General features: G+C 37.7%; 1 protein-coding gene across 1 annotated transcript in view; it reads left to right on the forward strand.

Moving 5' to 3' along the window:
• The first annotated feature begins 2,347 nt into the window (after window positions 1–2,347).
• Window positions 2,348–27,224, forward strand: part of LOC124159736 — a 77,098-nt gene continuing 52,221 nt past the window's right edge. Inside the window, exon 1 of the mRNA XM_046535646.1 lies at window positions 2,348–2,461. Within this exon, the coding sequence (XP_046391602.1) occupies window positions 2,348–2,461 (114 nt within the window). The remainder of the gene's footprint in view (window positions 2,462–27,224) is intronic.

Consider the following 27,224-nt stretch of genomic DNA (forward strand, 5'->3'; position numbering starts at 1 on the left):
ATGTCATGATGATACCATAAGTTTAAGGTGAGTGATCCGTCACCAAAAAAGACTATCGAGCAGGATGCATGTGTTCTATATATGTGTTGTTGAGGTTTAGAATGATAAACGATTTAAATTTTTCCTTATCAATAATATTCAGGAATCCTTCTCGGGCTCTACATCATTTTAATTCAGTCTAATTTACCGACGTTTCGGTAAACGGCTTGTCATCCATTCTCAAGGCGTGTTACTGTCTGAATACCCAAATTATTTTTGTCTTAATTATTTCATTTTTTTAAATTAGTTTATTACTCTACTTCATTTATTCAGGATTGACGTGTGAATGTAGACATTTAGACTGTTGACATTCAGACTAAGAATGGAATACAAGTCGTTTTCCGAAACTTCAGCCAATACGAGTGAATTAAAATGGTGTAGATCCCGAGAAGAATTCCTGAATAAAATGATGCAGTTTACGTAGAAGTTGTCATCGTTCTGAAAAGCTCAATGGTGATTAACTTATGATGTAAACTCCTCAATGTAACTTACTTTCAAGTCTCTAATGGCTATAATATTGCCTTAACTAGTTGTAACAAAATAATTTGAAGTGAGTATTATAAACGTCCGGTAAGCACCTCCAAAAAATGACGTCTTCCGATGCTTCTATTGTGAACTAACAATTATATCGCGAAACATTTTAATAACATATGTGTTTATCAGCACAGTTGTTCTCCCAATATTCAAGTAGGTAATAGCAATTTGTGCGATTCAGGTAAATATGTGATTGCTCTGTAACAATATATTCAGAAAAATATCATAAAACATATCACAAATATTTCTGCTCTCTCATAAATTTAAAAAAGCATGTGAACAATTATCTTGACTAAAACTTTACATTTTACAGATGGCAGCCGCTGTAGTAACAAATTTGATCATATTGGTGCAGTTCCAACTTGACCAGAAGAATGAAATTACATGTGGTTGTTAGTGGACTGGATACGGCAAGTACCATCAACTGCGGCCGTGGGATATAAACTTTTGAGTGGACTCTTGGCCCAAGTATCCCTACAGAAGAATGATATGCAATTATTTGAGAAATTTCTTAAGAAAAAGTGAAAAGGACTGAAGAGATTTGAAAAAATGAAAATCTCATTACTGAGAGTGAAAAACTTTATAGACTTAATGAGAGAGATGGATAAAACAACTTCATTAGGCATTTTTTAAAAGAATTACGACAGTTATAAAGAAATTGCACGTCAAACTTATGCATAAAACCTCAAAGTGGTCTGAGTGACAAAATGTGAGTCATAGACTTCCAGCACAAACAACTATATATGCCATGAGTAATTTATGACATGGCTAAAATTTGAATGCACATTTTCTTCTTGACAAGATTTCAATTTAATTCACGAAAAAATGAATTTAATACGTTCAAGTATACCGGGATTAGCTACGGTGATAACTTTATGGGAATCACCCGCAATGTATAAGCACTGCGAAAATTATGCAGAGAAAAAAATCATTCGCCTTGACCAGGATTCGAACCCATATCCCCCGATATCCGGTCGACAGAGATCCAGATAAAAAGATTTAATTATGAATTGTTCATAACGTTGCCGACGTAAAGTTTGTAATTCCATGTTCCTGATAAAATGTGTCTATGCAAGGGTTGATAATTATGTACCCGGCATTGGCAACAATGGTGTTTCTTCGTGTCATCTGGCATATACGTCTTAAATGTTGGCATTTGTTACATTATACTTTCTAAGAACGTCTTGCTAGAATTTGCTATTTGTGTTGCTTATCATTAGTTGAAAATTTCATCTCAGTCAAGCAATGAAATTAATTCGCAAGAATTTTCGTGCGATAGTTTACTACGACTTTCGACGCGGATAATCTCAATAACAGTGCATCGATCAACTCACTTCGGCTTTTGGCGATTTTGCACCAGCTAAAACCACTGAATATAACTGATTTCGTTAATTCATTCGTGGCTGTTGTTAAATCAAAGACGAATATAAAGATGATCGTCCAAAATCGATTATACCACCAGAAAATATCGACAATGTGCAAAAAGTGATAAATCACGAACGCAATTTGACATACTGCACGATTGAGGTATTCTCGGGTATTAGCATGACATCCAGACACATTATTTCACGCTAAAATTTATACTAGATAAAAAATTGTTCGCGCTGCATTCCGCCTAATTTAAAAATCACTCAAATAATTCTGGTTCCTATTAGTGCAAAGAAATTCTCAAAAATACAATTGTGCTATCTACGTCAAAAGTCGTGCATAGAATTTGGAACATTTAATCATGGATATATGCATATGAGCCCGAAAGTAAACTGGAATCGTCTACATGGGTCTCCAAGTTGAGCCAAGCCCAACAAAAGTTGTTCGTGCCGGTAGAACTTCGAAGCAAATGATTGCCTGGATTCTTGGGATAAACAGGCATGTGGCTAAAGAGCCTCTAGTGAGTCGTAGAAAGATGAATTCTGAATACCATACAACAGTATTTTTTGCGGAAGTCTTGGAATGAATAAGAAAAACAACCGGCGAGGTAGAATCATCCTTCAACATGACAATGTGAGCTCCCACACATAGATCCCAACAACTTAATATCTGACTGGTCAAAATATCAAAGTGATGGGCCATCCACCTTACAGTTCTTATTTGGCACCAAATGGTTATTTTTTGTTTCCATTAGGGATGGACGGATACAGGATTTTGTTCGGATCCGGATTCGGATCGGATCCTTGATTGCCGGATCTTTCAGATCGAATATTTTGGATCCAAATGCATTTTCAAATTTCTGACGCTGAGACTCCCCCTGCGATTGTTCAATCTCTTGGGAAGAGTCACACTCTGTGCCAGTCGTATTTTGAATTTTTTTATTTTCCACAGCGGAAATTCTCCTACGTAACCTCTGCGAGAGCTTTCAATCAAAACGGTTCATGAGTAGAACAAGAATCGCATGAGGCGGTGCATTCGAAGATAGAATCGCAACTCTTTCCACTCTTAAGGGGCGTTGCATTCACTGTAGGTACCATTTTAAATTTCGGATCCAGATCCGATGTCTTCCGCGACTTGGAATCCGATGTATCCCATGAACGGCAATATCCGCGGATATTTGGATGCAAGATATCCGCTCCGACCATCCCAAGTTTCCATCCTAGAAAAAAATACTAGGTCAACGATTTCCGATGCCAGATGATGCTATTGATTTGTTCAAAACGCATTTTTTGGAGATGCCTCAATCGGATTGTAAAAACTGCTATAAGACCGGTTCAAATATATCAATTAGCAAAATTGTATCGATCAACGAGGAGAATACTTTGTAATGAAATAAAACCGTTTTCAATGCCAAATATTTTTTTTTTATGATTTCGGAGACATAAATAGCAACCCTCGTATTTGGTAGTTGACAATAATAATTTTGTTTCAACATAAATACTTTCGATGTGTAAAAGAGCATGCCCTAGAGGAAGGAAAATGAGTGTATTCCATGAAAAAATTCAGCACATGCGATGCTGAATAACGGAAGCTCAAATTATTACTGCAAAAAGTTTTACACAGGAAATCAGGCGTTAATATATATAATCATTGTCACAATTTTCACCAAAAATAGGTATCCCTGCTAAATTGAAATCGTCAACCATTTTGAGCTAAGATATTCTTTACGTCGAAGTACCAAAAAATATTTTGAAATGGATAAGACAAAATCAATACTAAGATGCAATTCTGAAATACGAGGCACGTCCAGAAAGAAAGTTCCGTTTCAATTTATCTCCGCTGCAGCGCTGCGATCGCAGTTCCGCACATGCGCTGTAGACGCTCTGTATCAAGGAGAAGAAACGTGAGCCATTTGGGGATCGCTGTCAGTCACGTAGGCTTTGTTGTGCTTCTTTACAATGTCGGTGTTGATTGAAAATCCCGCCGCTTGTGAAATCAGATCTGTGATTCGTTTTCTGATTGCGAAGAAAGTGAAACCAAGTGAAACTTATCGGCAAATTTGCGATGTTTACGGACCAAATGCGATGAGTGATTCAATGGTGAGAAGATGGTTCCGACAGTTCAATGACGGACGTAGTGATGTGCACGATGAAGAACGAAGTGGGCGTACATCTTTGGTTACATAAGAACTGGTTCATGCGATTGATGACAAGATCCAGGGAAACCGAAGGTTTACAATTAGTGCTCTCGCTATGGAATTTTCCCAAATTTCACGATCCGTAATGCATGAAACTGTTACCGAAAAACTGAAATTCCGTAAGCTTTGCTCACGTTGGGTACCAAAGATTCTTACTGAGCAACACAAAACAAATCGGATGGGTAGTGCACTTCAGTTTTTGACCAGTTATGCTGAAAGCGGCGAAGAATTTCTGACACAGATAGTCACAGGAGATAAAACTTGGGTTTCTTACGACACCCCTGAAAGTAAGCGGCAATCAATGGAATGGAGGCACACTTCATCCCCAGCAAAAGTGAAGCCGAAGCAAATCTTGAAACCTCGAAAAATGATGTGCACAGTGTTCTGGGACTGAAAAGGCATCTTACTCATTGATTTCTCACCGCGTGGTCAAACAATCAGAGCAGATGCTTATTGCGAGACACTTCGGAAATTGCGCCGCGCGATACAGAATAAGCGCCGAGGATTGCTGTCAAAAGGTGTTGTTTTTCTTCACGACTACGCACGACCACACACTGCAAATGTGACGAAAAACCTCCTACATGGATTTGGCTGGGACGTGTTTGACCATCCTCCGTACAGCCCTGACCTCGCTTCTAGCGACTTTCATCTGTTCTTACATCTCAAGTCTTTCCTTGGCGGTCAACACTTCAACAATGACGACGAACTGAAAGAAACCTTTTACAGCTGGTTGAAGACACAGGCGGCAAATTGCTATGAAGAAGGTATACAAAAACTTGCGCCACGCTATGACAAATGTCTGCAAAATTTCGGAAGTTATGTGGAAAAGTAGTTTAAGAGTTGTAGAATTTTGTGCAATAAATAACTTTTTTGTATCTGTACACAATTTAATTTTATCTCCAAACGGAAATTACTTTCTGGACGTAATTTGTATTTATCAAAAATTATAGGATGGATTTTAAATGTCCCTATTTACATTAAAATTAAAGTTAATTTCTTTGAGAAGATCTGCTTGGCGGGAGTAAAACCTAGTGTTGGAGACCATTCTTGGGCACTTACAACCATTCTTCCGAACCCTAACTCCCGTATGTTTGACGGTAAGTGTCATAAGTGATAGCCTCACAAATCTGTGTTTGTGTGTGTCCGTATGTCCCACGAGGATATTTGTTTCATATAACAAATCTTCGAGGTGCGTGAGTTTGATTTTCCTAGTTTTCTGTATTTTGTCTCTTTCTTAGGTGTGAGTGGGTCACTAGCGTAAGCGGAAGCTTCGCAAACCTGAGTGTGCGTGTGTGATTGAGACTTACACGCAGATTTGGTCCTTCGAACAATCTACCAGGTGAGTGAAGGAGCCTGCGTAATTATTTTCTTCATGTTGTTTCAGATTAATTTTTTGTAGCTATCACCCCACTCTCATCCTTCTAGCTTCTCATTCCTCCGCCTTTTTGCCCAGTAAAGAGTTCGGCCTCAGGGGTTTTATTTGCTTCCATTGTGAAATGGCCGTAGATCGTTCAATCACCTGTATGAAGTATTCTGTTGGCTTGCCGCCAATATTTTCATCATAATTACAAGGCAATCAGATTTCTATACGTTAGTATTCCACACATTCTGATTCATCAAATTATGCGTGTGAAAACATGTATTTTCATAAGGGTAGTAAAAATTTAAGAACCAAAACGCTTTAAGGCCGTTTGACAGGGGGCACGTAATTACGGGGGTTAGCACTGAAAACATGCTGAAATTGCGAGAATGTGAGCTCAGAATCAGAGCAGGGCTGTTTTACCGTCACGCCTTCTCGCAAGTGTTCTAGCAATTCATCACTTAACACGACGCCATTTTGATTGCTCCTTCGTACTCGAGCCAGGTTGCCCAAGGACGCGACCCGTAAAAAACGATCTTTAGACTTCACAAGGCGAAATGTGTAAGAATGGAAGCCATTCGATATGAAATTATATTAGAAACTTTCCTATAGCTTATCATCAACTATTTTCAACAAGTAGTCAATAGGGAAAACACGACAATGGACCACGCAACTGAAACGCATGAATATTTGTAAGGATATTGAAATTGATATCAAGTCACAGACAGCTTAAAAGAGCATTTAAAAGGCTAAGGATACGATGAAAAAGATATCAAGGATATTTACGACTGCTGAGAACGAAAAAGGATACACAAACATTGACCTGCTTGCCGGTTGTCATAAAAACTGTCCGATATGGCCTAAAAATTTCTATTGATGGTATTAAGTGGGAAAAAAGAAGGTGGGCCGACGTGACAGCTTTTTACTTCTCGTCTCGAATGCTTACTAAGCTTCTTTCCCTTCCCTTTCTCGAGCTCGATATAAGCGACAAGAAGCGGGTTGTCGATAAGTCAAGAGGCAACTTAGAAAGGCTCTCAACATGTCTTCCCAGCCATCACCAGGAAAAAAATTGCAGCGTATTAAAAATGGACAAGTTTACTAAAGTTAATTTACTAAACTGTAAGTTTCTTTTATGAAGAAGAAAAGTTTACCAAGCAGATCTAGCAACTCAGATATAGTCATATCTGAGTTGTTAGATCTCTCCATAGATAACTACTGAATGAACAGAGATGGAAAAAGTATTTCCAATATAGAAATAGTTATCACAAAGACTTTACATCCGTCATGTGCTGCTCCAACAGTACTGCACAAAAATACTTTTATCTCAAGATAGCTGCGACCGGAAAAATGTCCCATGGAAAAAATAAGGCAGGAGCTGGATTCACCGGGCAGATTTTCTTGAAAAAGAAGATTAAGCTGAGTTCAAAATAATTGAGTCTTTAGAAGAAAGATTCTATTGAAGGATAAAAATATTTACTAAAATGAAACTTTAAACCCAAGGAATCAAAGCAGACATACAAAGAAATTTGCCAAAAGAATGTTTCGGAGATAACGCTACTCCACACATTTCTTAAAAATGCCAACTGGTGGATTGTTTCAAGCCTTGAAGCCGATGATTAATATCAACGTTTTAATTGGTGTCGCACCACCTTTGCTGTCCAGCAGTGAGGTTCAAGAGTTTTTCCCAAGATACCAACGCAAAAGCTTATTGACTTATTATTTTCTGGCCTTCCTTACGGCAGTAGTGACGACAATATTCATAGTCCTCTCAGCGTCAAAGACATCTGGAAACGGTACGAGCCGTTGTATCATGGTATCTTGGATTGTACTTTACGCTACAGTTGGTGCTCTGTCGGGATGGGTTTACGCACGGAAGTTGAAGGCTGTCGCCGGTATTTTCTACAAATTGAAGAAATTCGAAAAATTATTGCAGTCGTGTGAAACAAAGCCTCTGTTGACGACTAATAAGTCGATCAAGAGGCAGTTGATTTTTGTTATGTTATTCATCGTGCAGTGCTTTTTAACCTTTTGCAGCGTGAGTTACGATCGTCGCACGGTGTTGGATATAGTTATTACGTTTGTCATATGGTTTTGGGCGTTCAACAACTTCATGCAAAACTGGCAGTTTTATAATAAAGTTCTCCTAATTTTCAGTTGCTTTACAAGTCTTAATATAAGGATCGCGTCCCTGGACAAAGAAATCGGACTCAATGGATATATCTCTAAATACTATGAGATACAATGGTACTCATCCTTGGAAAGTGTAAAGCATTTAAAAGAACTCCAATTGAACGCATTCTGCGTGACGAGGAGTTTGAGCAAAATTTATGGATTCTCGAATTTTCTTTTTGCACTGCTGACCTTCATCAATGGAACATTCATCATGTACTATGTCACAGAAGCTGCAATAAGTGAAAGCGATGAATTCATCATGAGTGTAGGAAGTCTCTTATGCAGTTTTCTCTGGGTTGCTTTGTTATCCATCGGATTCTACAACGAAGTTTCGGCTTGCGACCACGTGAGACTAAAGGTGAATATCAATCCTTTTGATTTAGATCAACGACTTATTATATATGTCCTTTCAATAAATTCGTGTCTACCGCTTTGTAAAGTTAAACGAAGACAAACATTGTCGGGGAGGTATGGCCGACATATGGATGTGATGAACGTGGGGAGGAATATGAAGTAATTTTGACTTCCATGAACATAAAAATTTATCGTAATAAAATTTTATCCCAAAACTGCATCACAGACCGAGACACAAGATATTCTACTCCACTCTAGACGGTGCTAGAATAAATCCTGGTGATACAACGTCAAATGTCCGGCTAAAGACAGTTGTTATATGATAAGCTTTCCAATCTCTCATGAGAATATCATGCAGCATAATTTTCTTCACTCTACCGTTTTCATATTGATTGTAGCGCTCAGCACAACAAAAATATAACGAGTTAGAGTCATATAATTGCAGAGATAAAAGGTGTACAACTGAGCTAGCGAAAGAACTATGTTCGTGAAGGATTCTAATGCTATGCACCGGATATCACAGAGCTTACTCAGCTGTCACTGTTATTGTGGACTTTCAACAGTATTTATAAATGTTAATGTACATTATAATTATTTATTAGCCCTCTAAATATGTAAAAGAGGATGTCAAATAGAGATCGTAGGTATCACAATATTGTAATAATCTAAATACGCTAAAGAGGATGTCTGTTTATATGTACGCTATGCGTATCCATACGGCGGTACAGATTGCGACCTAACTTAGTACAAGGTGCATCACTTACTCTAAAACCCAAAGTGCTACTTTTAGTTGCGTCTGACGCGTCCTTTGCGTCGTTTCCTCATTACTGCTTGTTGCGTCACGTCATACAACTTCTGCGGTTGGTCATCCTGCCGGATATGCAAACCTCTTTACGAGCAAAAAGAGAAAACCAAGGTAGCTGCATGGAGGAGGATTGCTTCCATCTCATAGAAGGTTGCTTTCTGTTGCCACATTATGACTCGATGGCTAAGTTCTAACAACGCGTGTCTCAAAAATAGCAGATTTTCAGGATAGCAAAAAAACGAGAAACATTCGTTATTTGCACATTGAAATTAAATACCAAACGTTCATAAAATTTGAAAATGAAGCATTCATTTGCAAACAAAGAGTTGTATATTTCTTGTATTTTATTTTTTAACGTTATTACACTTTGCTTAAGATACCTGTCTCAAAGCGGCTGAATCGATATGTCGCCTTGAAATCGGTTTTCAAAAATGTCCGCGGTGCTGTGATAATGAGTGCAATGCGATCCACTTATTTTTTTTAATATTTTCAGTATGTTTGTAATTGCGAGAAATAACATTGCAAAGTAATGAACTCCATCGATCACCTAACCGCTTCTAAAAATATTGGTTAAACCTCCTAATTATACCTTATTTCCTGGTGAAACTCGAATTTCTTTGCCTGTTAGCGGCACGAGTGGCAACTTCGGTAAACCCATTTAAAAGTGCGGTGGGTGATAACATATTTTGAGGCCATCTTGTGGATTATTTTTTGTAATATTCGTAGAGAAAGTATGAAAATCTTACATGATCATGAAATCTAAGTTTCCCTCTTCTCAGGGCACTATTCTCCTCGAGCAACGCCGGGTGGCCTTCCAGTTAACAATAAGATCTATTCACACATCCTCATAGCTTCTTCACTTCAAATATGCTGGTTTTTATAAGACGCAAATGGTTTGACAATGACTGTAAAATCAATTTTAGACTAGAATGATTCTTTTAAGTCTTCATTTTAATATGGACCTCTGTTGGCGTATCTAGGATTTTATTTAGACTACTCTACAGCATTGGTTCTTTTATCCTATTACTTATTTTATTCTGCAGTCCCAAAAATAGGCAGTACGCCAAAGATAACATATATAACTCTGCTTTATTCCAAAGTGAAGAATTATGATAAGTGAGAGAGAGAGATGCCTCATAGGAGAGGGAAATAACAACGAATTCCTTCAGTTAATACATAAAAAAACAGTGAAAAAGAGGCTAATACGGACTACCACATTGCATATGATGGAAAATTATGCGTAAAGAGGATGAGAGTTGTAAACTTTCGAAATTAGCAGAATCAAAATTGAATTGGACGGGAAATGGCATATCCTACAAGGTCGATAACATCGATGAATGTGTTGATTACGACTCGTCACCTTACTTTTACGTTAAGTTTCCTAAGTGGGTTTTGTTTCTTTGAAATTATAGGCACGTAATTGGTTGAAAAGAGAAAATTTATAAAATTTATGTTAAGTAAAATTGGATGGAGCTGATAAATGGCCGAAATGAAATTTAGAAGTGTGTCCCTTAAGACTAATAAAAATAGGAGTCAACATCTCCGAAACGGGTATCTGGGATGTCTAGGTTGATAATGGTTCAGTTTTCTCAAACGAAATACCGATTTAAGAGATATTTATTCGTATTTTGACTTTCTTTAATAAATACAATTCTAAATTAAAGGCATATATTCCAGCCTCGGTGGGGCGGGGTTAAGTCTTTCCCTGCCACCCAAAAGGTAGTGGGTTCGAGTGCTGCCAATGTTGGTTGCCCCTATTCAGGGCATGGGTACGTTAAAGTTTAATTTGTAAGTTAAAAACCACGATGTGAAAGGTCAGTGGTGCTGTTATCGGTAGTATAGAAAAAATGTGTATTTTTTCCATGGAATATAATAAAGAAGTCACTCAATGGATGCAAAATTAAGTCCTGTAAAATCAATTCAAGTAAACTGATAAGCTAAATAAATATGGTGCTCACAAATCGAAGAGAAAATTTGTATCTATAGCTGTCACAATGAAACGTGTACAGAACTGTCTGGTAATACCAGAAAATTCTTTTGAGGACATTTACGTCAAATCCTTTGTTTGTTATTTGACAGCTCTGGCTCTTTCTGTATAATTCCACGCCAAACGTCTTTTCTTATACTTGAGTCCGATAAAATTGTAGAAGCCAATCAGACAAGCCAATCCTTTCAAAGGAAAGTCCAAGGTCTGTTTCACAGGCTTTTACCAGGCAACATCAGTCAAATTTTTCCTTCATATTAAAATATTGTAGTCATGTAGAGTCAGTGGTAGTTTTGAAGCTTTGAAAATGGTTCGGATGGTATTAAAGGAAACAAGACAATAGAAGAAACCTTAGTTTGGGTTGAGCATTTAATTTCCTCGTGAAAAAAATCCTCACTTAGGAAATCTTTCAGATCCACAGCAAATGTCATAGGCTCCGGATTATTCACAATATTCATATTAATAAGGTCATTTGAATAGAAAAGTGTAAGGTAAAGTAAAAAATATGAAAGAATACACAAATTTGGAGATGCGTGAGAACGGCGCTGGAACGAAAGGCCGTTCGGAGAAAAATTAGAGCGGAAGAAGTGGAAATTAATATAATATTAAATATATATAATATTATTGAGGATTATGCAGATACCATTTAGCAAAAAAAAACATCCAAAAAATTTTTAGGCGAAGATATCCCTGAGGAAAGGCTATAGATGGGAAATGTTTTTGAGATAAAAATTATTCAATATCTTTTTCTATAATGAAGAATGTTGGATTGTACGAGGCTTTAAAGCCGATGATCAGCGTCAACGCTGCAATCGGATTAACGCCACCTTTGCTGTCCAGCAAGGCTAATGGGCTCTTCCATGGATACCAACGGAAAAGCGTTGCCGCTTATTTTCTCCTGGCACTCTTGACAGCCATTGCCACGGTGGTGTACATAGCCCACACGGTGCACACAGAGCATAAGGACGAGACTAGTAGAAACGTGATGGTTTCATGGATTGTAGTTTACGTAGTCATTGGTGCAGTATCATGTTGTGCATATGCATTATGATTGGAGGCTGTCGCCGACAGTTTCCACGAGCTTAAAAAACTTGAGACACTCTTACAATCTTGTGACACGATGCCACTGTTGGTAGCCAACAAGTCGATCAAAAAGCAGCTAATTTTTGTGTCTTTGACTTTCGCTCAGTTCTTTTTGAGCATTTGGAGCGCGATTCACGAGAACTATTCGACATTCAAAGCTATAATTTCGTTTTTCACGTCACTTTGGGTGTTCAACAATTTCATGCAAAACTGGCAGTTTTTCAACAAAGTTCTCTTGCTCCACAGTTTCTTCACAAGCGTGAAAGCAAAGCTCACCTCTTTGGAAGAAAGAATTGAGCTTGGTGGACACATTCATGGCCGCAGTGGAGGACAAACTCATTCCGCGTTGGCTTACGTAAAGCATTTGGGGGAACTCCAACTGAGCGCTTTCAGTGTGGCGAAGAAGATGATTTCGGTTTACGGATTCCCGAATTTCTTTTGTGCGTTGTTGAGCTTCGTCAATGGAACATTCTTATTGTACTATCTAGTGCTTACTGCGCTAATTGAGGGCAATGCGTCGATCATGAGCAAGAAAAATCTCTTGGCTGCCATCGTTTGGGGGACCTTCCTATTCACCGGATTCTACTCGGAAATTTCGGCTTGCGACCGGGTGAGATTAAAGGTAAATATCTGCCCAAGCTTTGGCTCCATTCTTTTTTCACATGTACAAACAGTTCAATTCGCATTGTCAGCTGGTTAGCAAACCGAGGACCCATTGTTACGTAATTCTGCACTTCATGCACTACCACAATCCAATTCTGGATGAACTGCTGCGATCTGAATATCGAGCTCAAAGTTTCACTCCTCATGATGGGAACATCGTCAAGAGACTCATTTTTATCTCTCACCGTTGAAAAACTGGTCAATTGTTGGTTAAAACCTAAATTTGTAACTTCTGCACTTCACGCTCATAATTTAACTGCATCTCCGCACTTCTACATCCTCAAACCTTACCAAGCAAAGGTATTTCATTTTCTTAATACTCTTCATCACTTTTTATATGTATCTCTCCACCGGATCCAATTAGCTATTTTTTCATCGGACCCAATTTACCGTTCCATTCGTCCGTTTGTCCTTCGATGAACGTCATCAACAGAATATATTGCCTCATGAATCTGCCGATATTCTCATAGAGTTTGTCATAAAATACTCGTATTCAGTTTAGGACTTATTCATCATCTGTGGCTTACGCATTCATTGTAGTAGTGTCAGGTTATGCATATGCATTACGGTTGGAGGCTGTCTCCGACAGTTTACAGCAGCTTAAAAAGAAAAAGTAGAAACACTTTTACAATCCTGTGACACGATGCCACTGATGGGTGGCAGCCAGAAAGTCGATCAAAAAGCAAATGGAACAAGACTCCAGGGCGGGCTGACAAGGATACCCTCCTTGGGCAGGGTCTATAAGCGAGAGCCTTTCATTTCTGCACCGCAGAAGGGAGAGGACAAGGAAGGAGGCGCCGCCGCGATAGGAGCCCGACGACGCCTCCTGGTACGGGATAGGGAAGGAAGGGATGGGACAATGTTTCCCGCACCGTCACAAAGGCGGGCGGGTCCTACCACTAGCGAAAGCAGGAAACATCATTGCTGTGCCAGCGATTTTAGAGGATTAATCTATGAGGAAGAATAATCCAACGATCAAATCGCTACATTGATCAAGAGGCAGCTATTTTTTTTGTCTTTGACTTTTGCTCAGCGGGTTTCCTTTCCTACTGGGTTCTCATTATAACTAGAATTTTCGAATGTTTCACCATTTGATTTCTCCCCTCTTGTCAAGGTTCATGACTTACTGTGATAGAGTAAAAGGGAGTAGCTAAAGATGAGGGTTCTCATTCCTTCTTCTCTGCATTTACTTTCTGCTATGACTGCAATGGGACTTAGAAGAACTACTATTCATTCCTAAAAACCTAGAAGTGAACTTAATCTTCGTTCGAAGGCTGAGGAAAAGAACTAGAGCACCAAATTAACCTGTGAAAACATATGTGCTCAGTATCTAAAAGACCAAATATGGATTTCTAGTTTTAATAAGCGATGGAAAATGTTACACAATACAGTAAATGTTACACAATACGCGATGGAAATGAAGCTAAAAGTTAGCTAGTAGTATTTCCGGCCAAAAATAATATTTACACATTTTTTGCTCATGCACGATATAATCAGCGTGAAAATAGGAATAAAAATAAAAATTTAAAAATTCAGTCTTGGCAAATTGAAATGGTTACCAGTTGATTTGATGATTTTAAGTATGATACCGAAAAAATGATATCGGCAAAACTACTGCCTATCCAAAGTCGAAAATGGATAGAGATATGAATGATCAAGTAGTTTATGAATGATAAAGCATAAAATCCTCCCTGTTCACTACGATATAATACACTACGGTGGTTTGTTCACTATTTTCACAAGCGCGTGTCTTTGACTCCTAAAAAATATGCTTACTCTACATCTTGTATTCATGAAACCGGAGGCTAAAGAAACTGAGTTGGAGGTTTCAAAAATGATACTGAAGATCGAAGACAGTGACATAAGAAGCGAGGTATGTAACATGTTGTTATTCAATTATAACCTCTCAGTTTCATAAGTATGCACGCTATGTAAAAGTCCTTTGCGAGTTATTATGACTTGTTTATGAACTGTTTACAAGTTATATAACTCTTTAAAGCTTACAATTTGACTTAGAATTAAGGGCACTGATTTAGTAAAATATATATTTGGCTGCATTTTGTGTTCGTCAATTAAGCTAATGAAAGGGTGAAAAGGGTATCTTTTAACAAGCAAATTCAATATTCCAAAAGAAAAAAATAGCTCAATAGGTGCAAGAAATGAAATATGTATAATTGATTGATTGCATGAGCCTGAAATATTTCTGTAGCTGCATTGGCACAATAAATTCATTTTTATTACATACGCGACTGTGACTAATATTCGTTTTTTCTTACAGCTTCACCTCTTCTCCCTGCAGCTTCTCCACACTGAGATCAAATTCTCTGCCTTCGGCTTCTTTTCCCTCGGCCACAAGCTAAGCACATCGGTAAAGATTTTATTTAATTTAGCATAATAGATACCTCAATTATACTGCGAAGTAAACTGAGTGAATAAAAAAATAAATGGATGAATAAACTATCAGTTAAGCCTGTCAATATATTTTTAGGATTGCTAATTTTATGCCATGAAAACTGAGTAACGAGCTAAATAGTGGAATTAACACTAACCTAGAGCAGTAGTAAAAAAGTGGCATTTTCAAATTGTAACGAACCTTTCTGATTACTAGTAAGCGAAACACGTGCATCAATTAAACAAAATTTATGGAACATATGAAAGAAGAAATGAAAGAGAAGAAATATTTAGCGTTAAAAGAATAAGTTCAACAGATTCAGGCTTCAATTGGTGGAAGTTGAATATTTGAAGAAGAAGACATATTTGAATAAATGAAATAAAACATCGTAGCACGTTTCCACATGAATTTTTAATGCATTCAACGCGCTTCGGCTCAATGAGCCATCATCTGGTACAAGACGAAAAGATTAGCTGATAATAGAATTGAGTGGAGAGCTGCGTCATACCTATCTTAGGATTGTTGACAAGTGATGATCATGATGACGACGGACCTCTAGATAATTACAACCTTTTATAAACTTCCATGTCCATAGCTCTCCCTCCAAGTCATTCTGCTCGTTTGAACGCCGCATGATTTTGCGTGACCGCCTCCATTGAAATGTGCAAAACACGAGGAAATCTGGACATCAAATGAGGCCGTGCACCAGAATCTGTATGATGTCATAAGAATAGCATTTGAAATGATGATCATGAAGAAATTCCGCTTAATTTTGCTTACCCATCGCTATTTGTTAGCTCTCTTGGCTCACAGAGGAACCAATGGCTGATATTCTACCGGATTGGACGATAATCTTCCTCTCACGCAAGAATGCTTGTGTTCATTTATAATTATCCAATCCAAAGGTCGGTATGTTCCATCCATCCATTTTCCTCATTCGAACCTTGTTCCTTTTGTTCCCTGAAGTTCTTATCCTGTCTCTCCTGGCTTTCCTTGGTCTCTTGGTATTCTTCTTAGTAATTTGTTGTTGTTACTTGCAGTTGTGTAGCAATAATTTTCCGGCTAATACGGAATCACATAGAGAAAAATTGAGCACTAATGTGAATTTAAGATAATTTACGCAGCTAAGATCATTCCAACAGTGACATTTTATAATTTAACACTTTCTTTCTATCACAAACTATTCTCTTAATGTAACGGTACATTTTATAGTCAGTGAGGTTACTAAATTAAATCAATATATTCAACTTATTTTAATATTTTTTATGATGATTATCCAAAGCTGGGTGCGAAATTTGATAGATATTTAGTTGATTGCTGGTTACTTTTGACTCGTACACTCTGGCACTCATTATCTTAGATCGGACATCGAAAAGTCCTGAAGAAGAAAGGGTTCAAACTTGAGCGTAAAACTTATCATAACATAATGTTCAAACCTATACCATATAGTAAGCCTCGTCCCTTTATTTACAGATGATTGCCGGAATTGTGACTCATCTAGTTATTTTGATCCAGTTTCAACTTGCAAGCAAGTCCTCATGCAGCTGCCCTCAGACCGCTGAGACGAATACGTTTTCGATTTCCACAGCGTCTTCCTAGCAGCCTTGGCTGGTTTACCTGCCAGGAAAAGTTGGGAGAAAGAATTTAGAGCTTAATTGACGAAGGGATAATGTTTTCAAAATATTTACAACTGCATATTTTCTTATGTATATGTCACGTGTTGCCAAAACCCCTTGGATTCAATATTAATTATATATTTGGATATTTTAACCAGTTAAAATTAGCATATTACAATCTTTGGAGATTGCTGGTGACTACTTTGACGTAAAATGATACTGTCGCAAATACAGAAATCTTAATTTGAAAATGGTAAAGTTTATAAATGAACTATATTATACTGCTGACCATAATTAATCCTACATAGGCTTGAACGATCCCTTATAAATACTGCAAAAAGGGTGATAGTTCGAATATATTAACATGTGTGCCAGCTAAACTGAGCGTTTTATTTTGCTGTCAAATATTTTTTACACTTACAATGCTTATTTCATTATCTTGTTAGGCAGCAATAATATTTCCAGCAGGTTTGTTTGATAGATTGAACTTTATGTAAATAAATTTCACCATTATCATATCATATCAGTGTTTTTACTCCCGTATCTCTCAATAGAATAAAAATTATATTTTGTTGCCTCAGAATTATTGAGAAAAGGCTCTACCTTCAACTTATGATGGGCTTGATTTTAAATTAGGCCCATCTATTTATCTTCATCAATCTTCTTTGAATAGGCTTAATTATAAACGCTTTCCCATCGTAATAATTATCGTCATGAATATCCTTTGGATTAGCCTCTCTTGAAAATGGTATTCAACGATAAATTAATAAGCTGAAGATTTATCCCCACATGTTTATCTCTCTTAATAATCAGAGAAACAGATGATTTCAAAAGCATGAATGATTCAATAGTAAAGCATAAATAAAACAAAAATTAGATATGGTTACTCCATTTGGACACCTATTTCTCAGCTATTTCATATAAATGAAACGTAAAAAGCTATGATTTTCATTCACTCTTCTACTTCACTGATAAATAAATACCTTGAGCTTATTTGGAGTGAGTTCAAGCTAGAAATATTACAATTGTTTCTAAAATATGATCATTGAAACGGTTTTGTACGCATGCTATCTTACAATCATGACATGAAACCAACAGTATAAAATAAATAGGCTTTTCGCACTATTCCGTACAATTCCGAGAAAGCATTGGGGGAACTAGGAGATAAGATTGAAAACCCCAGCTATATAGGAAGGAAAGTTCAAAAATACAAAATGAATCCCTTTCTGCCTCAAAGGACTAGCGTAAAAAAGTTCTCATATCTCAACTGGACGACTTATGATTGTGATAGACTTCCTGCAGAACTGTTATCCTATCCTAGTAATATAATACTATCAATAACAGGTTTAATAAATTTATCTCGGAAAACTAATGTCATTGCCCATGTTAAATTTTCAATTTCACTGACCTAGTTTCCTTTTGGTGACGAATATTCATTTATTACATATTAATTGATACCACTTGGCAAATAACCAACTTGTAATTTGTGTAGTATAATAATAATAATGACGAGCGAATTCATTAATATATACCCTGAAGCTGATAAATCAAACAAATTCAAAATTGTCGAAACAGGTTTCTCATAATGCCTCAGAAGATCTAGGAATATTTAAGGTTTCATTTACTTATTCCTTTATTTTCACACCGCCCGAACACAGCATTTTTTGGCCTTTGGATAAAGGGTTTTAGACAAAAATTAACAATCTAACGTGCACATAGCAGATCTCAGTGGTGGATCAGGATAAGGACAGGGGGAGGGCTAGGTGGGGGCTAAAATTCTAGCAGTAATGGGGGTCGGAAAAGTCAGTCGAAAAAATCACCACTCTATCTAGTGTGAATTGGATACCCAAGAGGGGACTATACAGTAGATAGATCCGCGACTCCAAAAATTTATGCCCCGGTGGAGGATAACTTACACAGTCGGGACCAGAACCCGCGTCCTGTGGTTTGGCATGCAAGGACTTTAACCCGCCGCCACCGAGGCCGACGATCGTAATCTGGTTCCGATCTGAAAGCCGTTTTATTTAAAGAATTTGAAGCCGGTTTGACAATGGAAAGTGGGTTAAAAATCAATCACAAGAATTCATCGAAGAACAGATAAACAGACGAAGTAAGTAAAGAAAAAGTATGTAATAAGTAAAAGAAGTAAATGAAATGCAAGCGCCAGAGCCGGCATATATCTAAATAGATGTTTAAAAATATGACGGTTTAAGTTTGAAATAGTAATTTTTACATAAAATTCGTTGAAATATTAGTAGCGCACAATGAATAGCCCGATTTATGTTTCACAAAAATGGAAAGGTTTACACCTCAAGACAAACCATTAATTTCTGCCAAGAGAAATAAAATTTTATCAAATATATTCTTGAAAATACATTTAAGTTATGCCATATAACCTGCTTAACATTTACACCAGCAATGTGTCTCGTATTGTCCGACACTTCATCAAGGGCAGAGTTACTGGGGAAAGTACAAAGAGAAAGATCGATATGTCATTAAAAATTTAGCTCCTATTAGATGGAGTAGTGTTGACGGCAATACCTAAATTACGTCAGCGATGGCGGCAGTCAGGCAGCCAGGGCATACAGACACCCAGGATATAGTAGGCGTGCATATTTTCACATCTCTAGTACCGTTACTGATCGTATTTAAATGACCTGGAATGTCAGTTGCAGATCTGCTATTGTCTCGTGAGTTCAAGAGGGGGATATGCAGAACGCCAGCAGCCATTTACAGGGCTGCATTGGGGTCTGCTGCTGTATTGGGTTCTTTCGCAGCGGCCCGAACGACCTACTCCTATTGGAAGGAAATGGCCAAAATAGGGGAAATAGCACCTTTTTGGCCAGAGTTTGAAGGCATTTGGATGTCGTTTCACTTTACTATGGGAGCCTTGACTTATGTCTGGTTCCAATTACGCCGTGAAAAGCTCTCTTCCCTTACGAAAAATATAGTTAAGGCTGGCCACGAGGTGGAATTGGAGGGCAAGTTCATCCGAAAGTTAAAGATTACGGGATTTGGTCTGGCGTTTTACTTTGCAATCATGGTTGCCTCAGTTTCATGTGCCTATTACACAGTTATCTGTAAGCGCCCATGGGAAACTTTAAATGTGGTCATGAACTTTTTTTGGGCCTTGGTGATTATAGTTTTCCAATTGTACTATCTATGATACTCTACATGATACTATACAAAATAATAATGCTAAACAAAGGGGAGAGACAAATTGCATTTCTTCGAAGAAGAGATACAGCAGTTTTCCAGAAGTTACACACTAAGGAACCGAGTGATTTTCAAGTAGATAGACTTAGTCCCTCAAAGACAACCATTGTAATCTCATATTGGAATTCGTTTTACTTGGAACTGTATTCAGCATTTTGAGGAGCAAATGAGGTTTTCGGATTTCCCTTAGTGCTCCAGTGTGCTTAAAGCCTGATGAACGCTACTTTCCAGTTATTTAACCAGCTGAGAAATGGAGACGTTACGAAAATTGATTTTCGTTCTTTGCTTGCCAACTCTTTCCTCTTTTTTCTGTACATGTTCGGATTCGTCGCGATCATTTCACTAGGACAGATAACTGAAAAACAGGTAGGTAAGTTATTGCAAGTGAATGTACCAATATAAATATTTTTCGCAATTCTACGAGAGTAATTTTTTAGCATCTCTCATTCTTTTCGATTTCTTTTATGTTGGTTCTTACGGTATCTCGCATCTAAAATTTTGATCACATAGATTGCTTTCGACCATAGATATCATCCATGTCTCTTAGCATAAGCGAATTTAATGCGCACCACGTTCTTTGGTTCTTAATGTGTGAAATGCTCTTTTAAACTTATTTTAACTTTCCCATAAACCATATTTGAAATTTTTCATAAATTACATCATGGGCCGTTGGCCATCTTTCTTTTCAATTAATCGTGTTTTTTTATAAATGTATTTTAATCATGTAATTTCTTCAAGTTTCTTTATATTGCAATATTATTTGTTTCTATTTCACTTCTGCTATTTAATTTTATTCAATTTTAGATTCAAAATCATCAAATTATTTATCTGCATGCTTAGAGGCATCTTAGGTTTATTTTGTATGAGATTTTAAGGTATATCTAATAAGGAATCAAAATGATAAATTCATTTTTCCTTTCCTAATAACTCAAGCGTAAGATTTTTTTTCCCAAATTGGACAATGGAAAAGCAATTCTATGATACGCAAATACTTTTTCTGTCCACAAAAGTTACATATAAATTATTACCAATAATATAAGGCAGAATTCCGCGTTTAAAATTAATCGCTGCACGATCTCGGTCTTAGAGGTGAAGCCGCGTCTAGTTGCCATCGTTCACATGCCAGGCCAATGTTTCGGAGGCGATGCAGGATTCCATCTTTAGGGGACATCAAGCGGCCAATCAATGAGGCGATCGCCTTGTTACTCCAGAAATTGCCTTCTGCATTGCCTCCAAAACGTCGGCCAGGCATGTGAAATGAAAATCATTCATTGCTCTTGGTACGTACCTCTGATGACAACAAATACATGAAGTAGCGTGGCATTTGAAGATCACATTAGAATGACGTAATAGAACCTATATCATGAAGAACATGCATATTTAAATTCTCTTTAAATAACCGTAGCACAAAGTAAAGATAAATAATTTGGTTAATGACGTAGCAAATACTAGTAACATTTTTTATTCAGAGGTCTCACATTTGCTCAAATTTTTATTCAGCTGGGAATTTCATTCCATACCATGGTAGATCTGACGACGAACGATTTACGTTAAGTTGTAGTTCTACATGATGCTAAAGGTTAGTCGGTTCACTCCGGGTTGTCATATGCTTGGTTGCGGACGCGTACTGATAGAGCAGAAGGAAATGATTTATAGTCTTGTCTTTGAGCATAGAGAATAATAAGATACGCAGTGTGTATTTCTAAAGAGAGGAAGTGCCTCTTGCGTGTCTTTACACTCAGTGTGACTGAATAATAGTGCGTGCAGTGACAACTTGATGCGGCTCCACCCCGAATACGAAGATACAACAATTACTCTGGCTTACTCTGGCTATTATTATCTAAATGCAACCAAATTTTTGAATAAAATGAACCTATTCCTGACGATAAAATGGAAAATAAAGAGAATACTAACTTTAGATAGTTCATAGCAAAAAGGAATAAAATAGAGACCATTCATCATACTCATTATTGCCACTTATGCCTAGTTTTATAATCGGATTCCGATAATAGTGGAACTACTTACGCCTTGCAGAGCAAGAAAAAAACATGACCGATTGATGAGTAGCTTAACCCATTGGATTACCTTTATTCTTGTTGTGACTACATACGGTTTCTGCGGTGCCGAGGTTCTAAAAATCTCCATTCTTCCAGTGCCACCGCGTCGGTTGTTTGATGATGACAACAGTTTCACTGGCACTGCTGCCAGCTTCTTCAGGTCATAGATGCCGGTCCACGATGCTCGTCCTCCTTATATACGGGCGAAGTCCCGCTAATGGTGGCCACTTCTCTCTTATGACCCGTTTAATTTGTCTCCACCGATTGCCATGTAAGTAGTAGCCATCGCACAGTGGGCGGAAATCGGAAAAAGCCGGACAAAATTACAAAATGGCTTTTTTTTAGTTATAAACTTGAAACTTCGCAGGTATACTCAAAAATGATTGAAATTTATTAATATGTACTTAATTTGACATAGATCCTACCCGTTACTGAGATACAGAGGCTCAAACGTGAGCAAATTTCCATAAAAACGCCCGTCTTCAATTTTCTCTGAAAATCTTCCAAAATAAGTGAATGGTGAAGTTATGGGTGGATTCTTGCCGAATAAAAAACCACATAATCTGTTAGCATGGTGTTTTTTCTTTAATTTTCCGTAATCTTAAAGAATACAGCCCATAAATTCTTACCGTGCAGTAACAAAATGGCGGATACTGTTTTTAGACAAAGTTTTACATTTAGGTAGAGTTTCAAATAGGTTTTCGGCAAGGTCGCGCAGAGTAACTTATATGAGAGCATTGCTTGAAGATTTTTTGAGGTCTTTATGCAGTTTTCTACGAAATAAGTTTGCGTCGCCGGAAATTGCATTGATTTTTCGATCGCGCGGCAGGGTTCTTCTCCGCGCGTCGGGAGTTGGATTAGCCGCGCCGCGGTAAGGTTATTGAAGCCGTATGGGTTTTAACACTCAAAATTCACCGTTTTTACGTTTTGCTTCAAGACACCGATTCTTAAATGGTCTATGGTGAAGACAGTGGAGGTTGTTCATGCGATGTACTTGCACGTTTCATCGAAGTTCATTTCGTTATCTTTGGATACGATCGAAGACCATGCTTCTATTAAAAGCGTTCAAACCTCGACAAAGTGAGTTGTTTTCCTGGGACTCATACAAAAAGACCTACCAGAAAGATACCAGCTGAGACCCTTATACCTTCTTCAATCACCGATCCCTGACCCTCAGGATTCTAATTTCGAAAACGGTCGTTTTATGACACCCTGGAGCGGAGCCCTGGACAGTAAGCACTAGAAAGTTGTTGAAGCAGATACGATGAAGACAGGGTAGTTTAGGTAGACAATTCCACGGGAACTTCTAGATTTTTTAAAACGTGTATCATACCCTCAGTTCTACTTGGACTGTGGTGAAGGAAAGTTAAGTTCTCTTGAGTGCGCAGAATTTGTTAAAGTGATTTTAATTTGCTTGTGGAGCGTAGAAATTTCAAACTTCCACTTGCCTGTAAGTACGTTTTTGAATAAATCCCCGAACATCTTTTTCGAAATAGTTAATTTAATTTATATTATCAATTTTAGCTGAAACTTTTCTTAGCATTCCTTTCCTAACTAAAATAAATCAAAATTATCAAATGCTACTGTTTAAATTCCAATCGATACGACATATCCAATATGCATTCAGAAAATCATATGTGGCAGTGCAGCGTACACAAACCAACAGAACATTTATCGATATCAGGTGAACGATATTTTACATCTCCTAAGTTATTCATACCCGACGCTATTGCACCGCAGATTTAGAACCCCATGATTCAGCTGTCCTTCAGTGTGTTGCAAACTAAAAACTATCGTTTTTCTTAATTTCGAAATGACTATACTTCCCTGTGGGATAGTAAATTATATGGGTTTTAAGATTAAGAAAAAATTAGGAAAATAAGGTAAGCAATGTAAGCATTACTTTTCCGTTGATCATGGTCAGAAGTAAACAGAACTTGATCGTGTAAAATCCAGAGTTGAAATCATTAAGGCCATTCACCTGCCTTTCGATATAGGTAATGTCTTTCTGATTTTGTAGCTTCTTTTGTCTCTTTTTTTCACCTAAAGCGGATGGGATGACAAAATCGTGTCGACGTCGGCAGTGGATTTTCCCAGATAGTATCATCTTAAATTGTAGAGCCTATATGTGAGAAGTGCCTCCGATGCAATTTAAATTCTTTATCAAAAGTTTAGAGATAAATGTAATTAACCAAGAGAAAGTGGAAACTTCAGTCGTTACCTGTAGCGCCTTTGTTACCTGCTGCTTTTTAATCAAACTAAGAGATACAAGGGAACTCATGAATAGGAATTTATCTAAAGCATCCACTTGTTGCCACATTTGCTTATATTGAGAGTGGCCCGAACTGCCATCAAAACCGTACTTAGAGATTAATGTGTAGTTCACCACACATTTTAATTCTTGAGAGGTGGAAGTGGTGGCTAAGTAGGCTATTGTTCCCAATATGGTGTGGTTCAGTGGTGCTTGAAGGTTTACTTCGCACATGGTCTCAGTTATTTTAATTCCTTCGTTATAAGCTGCCTTTTTTTGCTATCGCTATTCTATCATAACTGGAATACAATTCGTGTCCATGGCTCATTGTCAGAGCTGTCCTACGAAAAGACCGATGTTGACGCTTGGTCAAATCAGAGGCAATCATCAATGACAGTGCCTCTTCCACTGTCATCTCAGGGTGGACCTTTTCACTCGTCCTCCACTTAGAAAGAACTCTCTTAGCCCGAGTAGGGGTCGTAGTTGTTATTTCTACAATTAGGTGAGCTGCTGCAGTGTCTCCCCTCTCTCTCAAACTCACAGATGCCGCGAGAGCAAGCTCAGCAGTAGTAGCAGTAGTTTTAAAAGTTTGAATTTTCTTCTGCGTGATCTAACACATTAGGTGCGACATTTTTTTGGTCGCCCTGGAATGCCTGGCAAATATAATATGAATTTTGTAGCATGAAGCTACGGGGGGGATTTTATTTAGTCAATCAATTTGAGAGGAATAGATGTTTACAAAAATACAATACTCAACCGGCTGTCGTTGAAGTATCGGGAAAGTGATGCATAACAAATTCTGGAAATGTTATAGAGTCAGTGAGCCAACTTTTGTATCGACACAAAAATCATTCATTATTTCGAGAACTCGACCCATTTCTTAAGGTATGGCCATAGGATGCGTTTTGTCAGGAAGTCATTGAGAAATTTCAGAGCATCAGGGCCTTGTCTTAAATTCAGCCTCCGCAATAAATAATGGAGCAAATATTTTTTACCCAGTGAATGATTTTTTTACCAATTCCAATATTATTTTGTAGATATCAAGTCATGTAATAATGTGAGGTGGCATTTTCTATGGAATGGCGGATGGAGCCTATGTAAAATTTAGAAATAATAAATTTGTCGAACCTATGGTGTTCCAATGCCCTAATGCGTACACGGGGAGGAACGTATGGTAAACGTGTAAAGACATGGTAATCTGTATGTCAAAGTAAAACTGAGGGTGTGATGCACATTTTAAAAAAGCTAGAAGTTCCCATCCCAGAATACCTCCGTTAAGACGGCCAAGGGCTCCGCTTCAGGGTGTCATAAAACGACCGTTTTCGAAATTAGAATCCTGAGGGTCAGGGATCGGTGATTGAAGAAGGTATAAGGGTCTCAGCTGGTATCTTTCTGGTAGGTCTTTTTGTATGAGTCCCAGGAAAACAACTCACTTTGTCGAGGTTTGAACGCTTTTAATAGAAGCATGGTCTTCGATCGTATCCAAAGATAACGAAATGAACTTCGATGAAACGTGCAAGTACATCGCATGAACAACCTCCACTGTCTTCACCATAGACCATTTAAGAATCGGTGTCTTGAAGCAAAACGTAAAAACGGTGAATTTTGAGTGTTAAAACCCATACGGCTTCAATAACCTTACCGCGGCGCGGCTAATCCAACTCCCGACGCGCGGAGAAGAACCCTGCCGCGCGATCGAAAAATCAATGCAATTTCCGGCGACGCAAACTTATTTCGTAGAAAACTGCATAAAGACCTCAAAAAATCTTCAAGCAATGCTCTCATATAAGTTACTCTGCGCGACCTTGCCGAAAACCTATTTGAAACTCTACCTAAATGTAAAACTTTGTCTAAAAACAGTATCCGCCATTTTGTTACTGCACGGTAAGAATTTATGGGCTGTATTCTTTAAGATTACGGAAAATTAAAGAAAAAACACCATGCTAACAGATTATGTGGTTTTTTATTCGGCAAGAATCCACCCATAACTTCACCATTCACTTATTTTGGAAGATTTTCAGAGAAAATTGAAGACGGGCGTTTTTATGGAAATTTGCTCACGTTTGAGCCTCTGTATCTCAGTAACGGGTAGGATCTATGTCAAATTAAGTACATATTAATAAATTTCAATCATTTTTGAGTATACCTGCGAAGTTTCAAGTTTATAACTCAAAAAAAGCCATTTTGTAATTTTGTCCGGCTTTTTCCGATTTCCGCCCACTGTGCATCGCCCCGATCAAAAGTGTCCGTCCGGGCTATTCCAATTACTTCTCGGATAAGGCTAAGATAATATCTACCTTCTTTTACTGTTATCCTGGCTTCTTCAAATTTAATGTCATGTCCCGGGGTCCAGGCATGCTCCGATATGGCCGACAGCTGGAATTGCCTATTCTTCGTGGCCCATCGGTGCTCTTGTACTCGTACCTTAAGCGAACGATAAGTCTCACCAATGTATGTTTTCCCGCAAGAGCAAGGCACCTTGTACACATCTTTATAAAGGTCGTGCTGGATTATTTCTTTGGCTGTGTGCAGCAAGTCTCCAATTTTTTTCGTGCAATTGAGCCTCGTGGTGACGCCGCGCTTTATTAGGGCCCTGATAATCTTTTCTGTGGTTCCTGCGACGCGACGTAGGGAATGACGGCCCAGGCTTTTATGTCTTCTGTTTTCTCACATGAGTATGGTTTTATTCTGTTTCTTTCTGGGTAGGCACGCCCCCAAAAATACCATTTATTTTGAGAAAACATTCAAATGATCAATAGCTTATAGATTTTATTAAAGTTTATTACTACGTGAATTGAAAAATTTTACTTGGCTAGTTAAAAATTTGGTTAATGTTTTATGTTGCAATTGGCTCACAAATGATTTTTATTAAAAAAAATAACAATTGTAACAACTTTGCAAAATCATAAACAATATTTGTGTGCCTATTTTTAAATATTTTTTTAATCGTCTTATTTTTGGAAAAAAAGTATCTTCTTTCATTATTGAAAATTTCTCTGAGATCAATGGTACAGCTCTGGAGATATACTGCATTTTATCTGGCACAATTCGAAAAAAATTACTCTCATAGACATTCTATTCCAAGCTTGACTCTGGTTTCTTTCAATAAAAGGTGCTTTTATTCTACATAAAT

This window comes from Ischnura elegans, chromosome 5 (assembly GCF_921293095.1).
Source record: "Ischnura elegans chromosome 5, ioIscEleg1.1, whole genome shotgun sequence".
In the NCBI taxonomy this organism is placed as follows: Eukaryota; Metazoa; Arthropoda; class Insecta; order Odonata; family Coenagrionidae; genus Ischnura; species Ischnura elegans.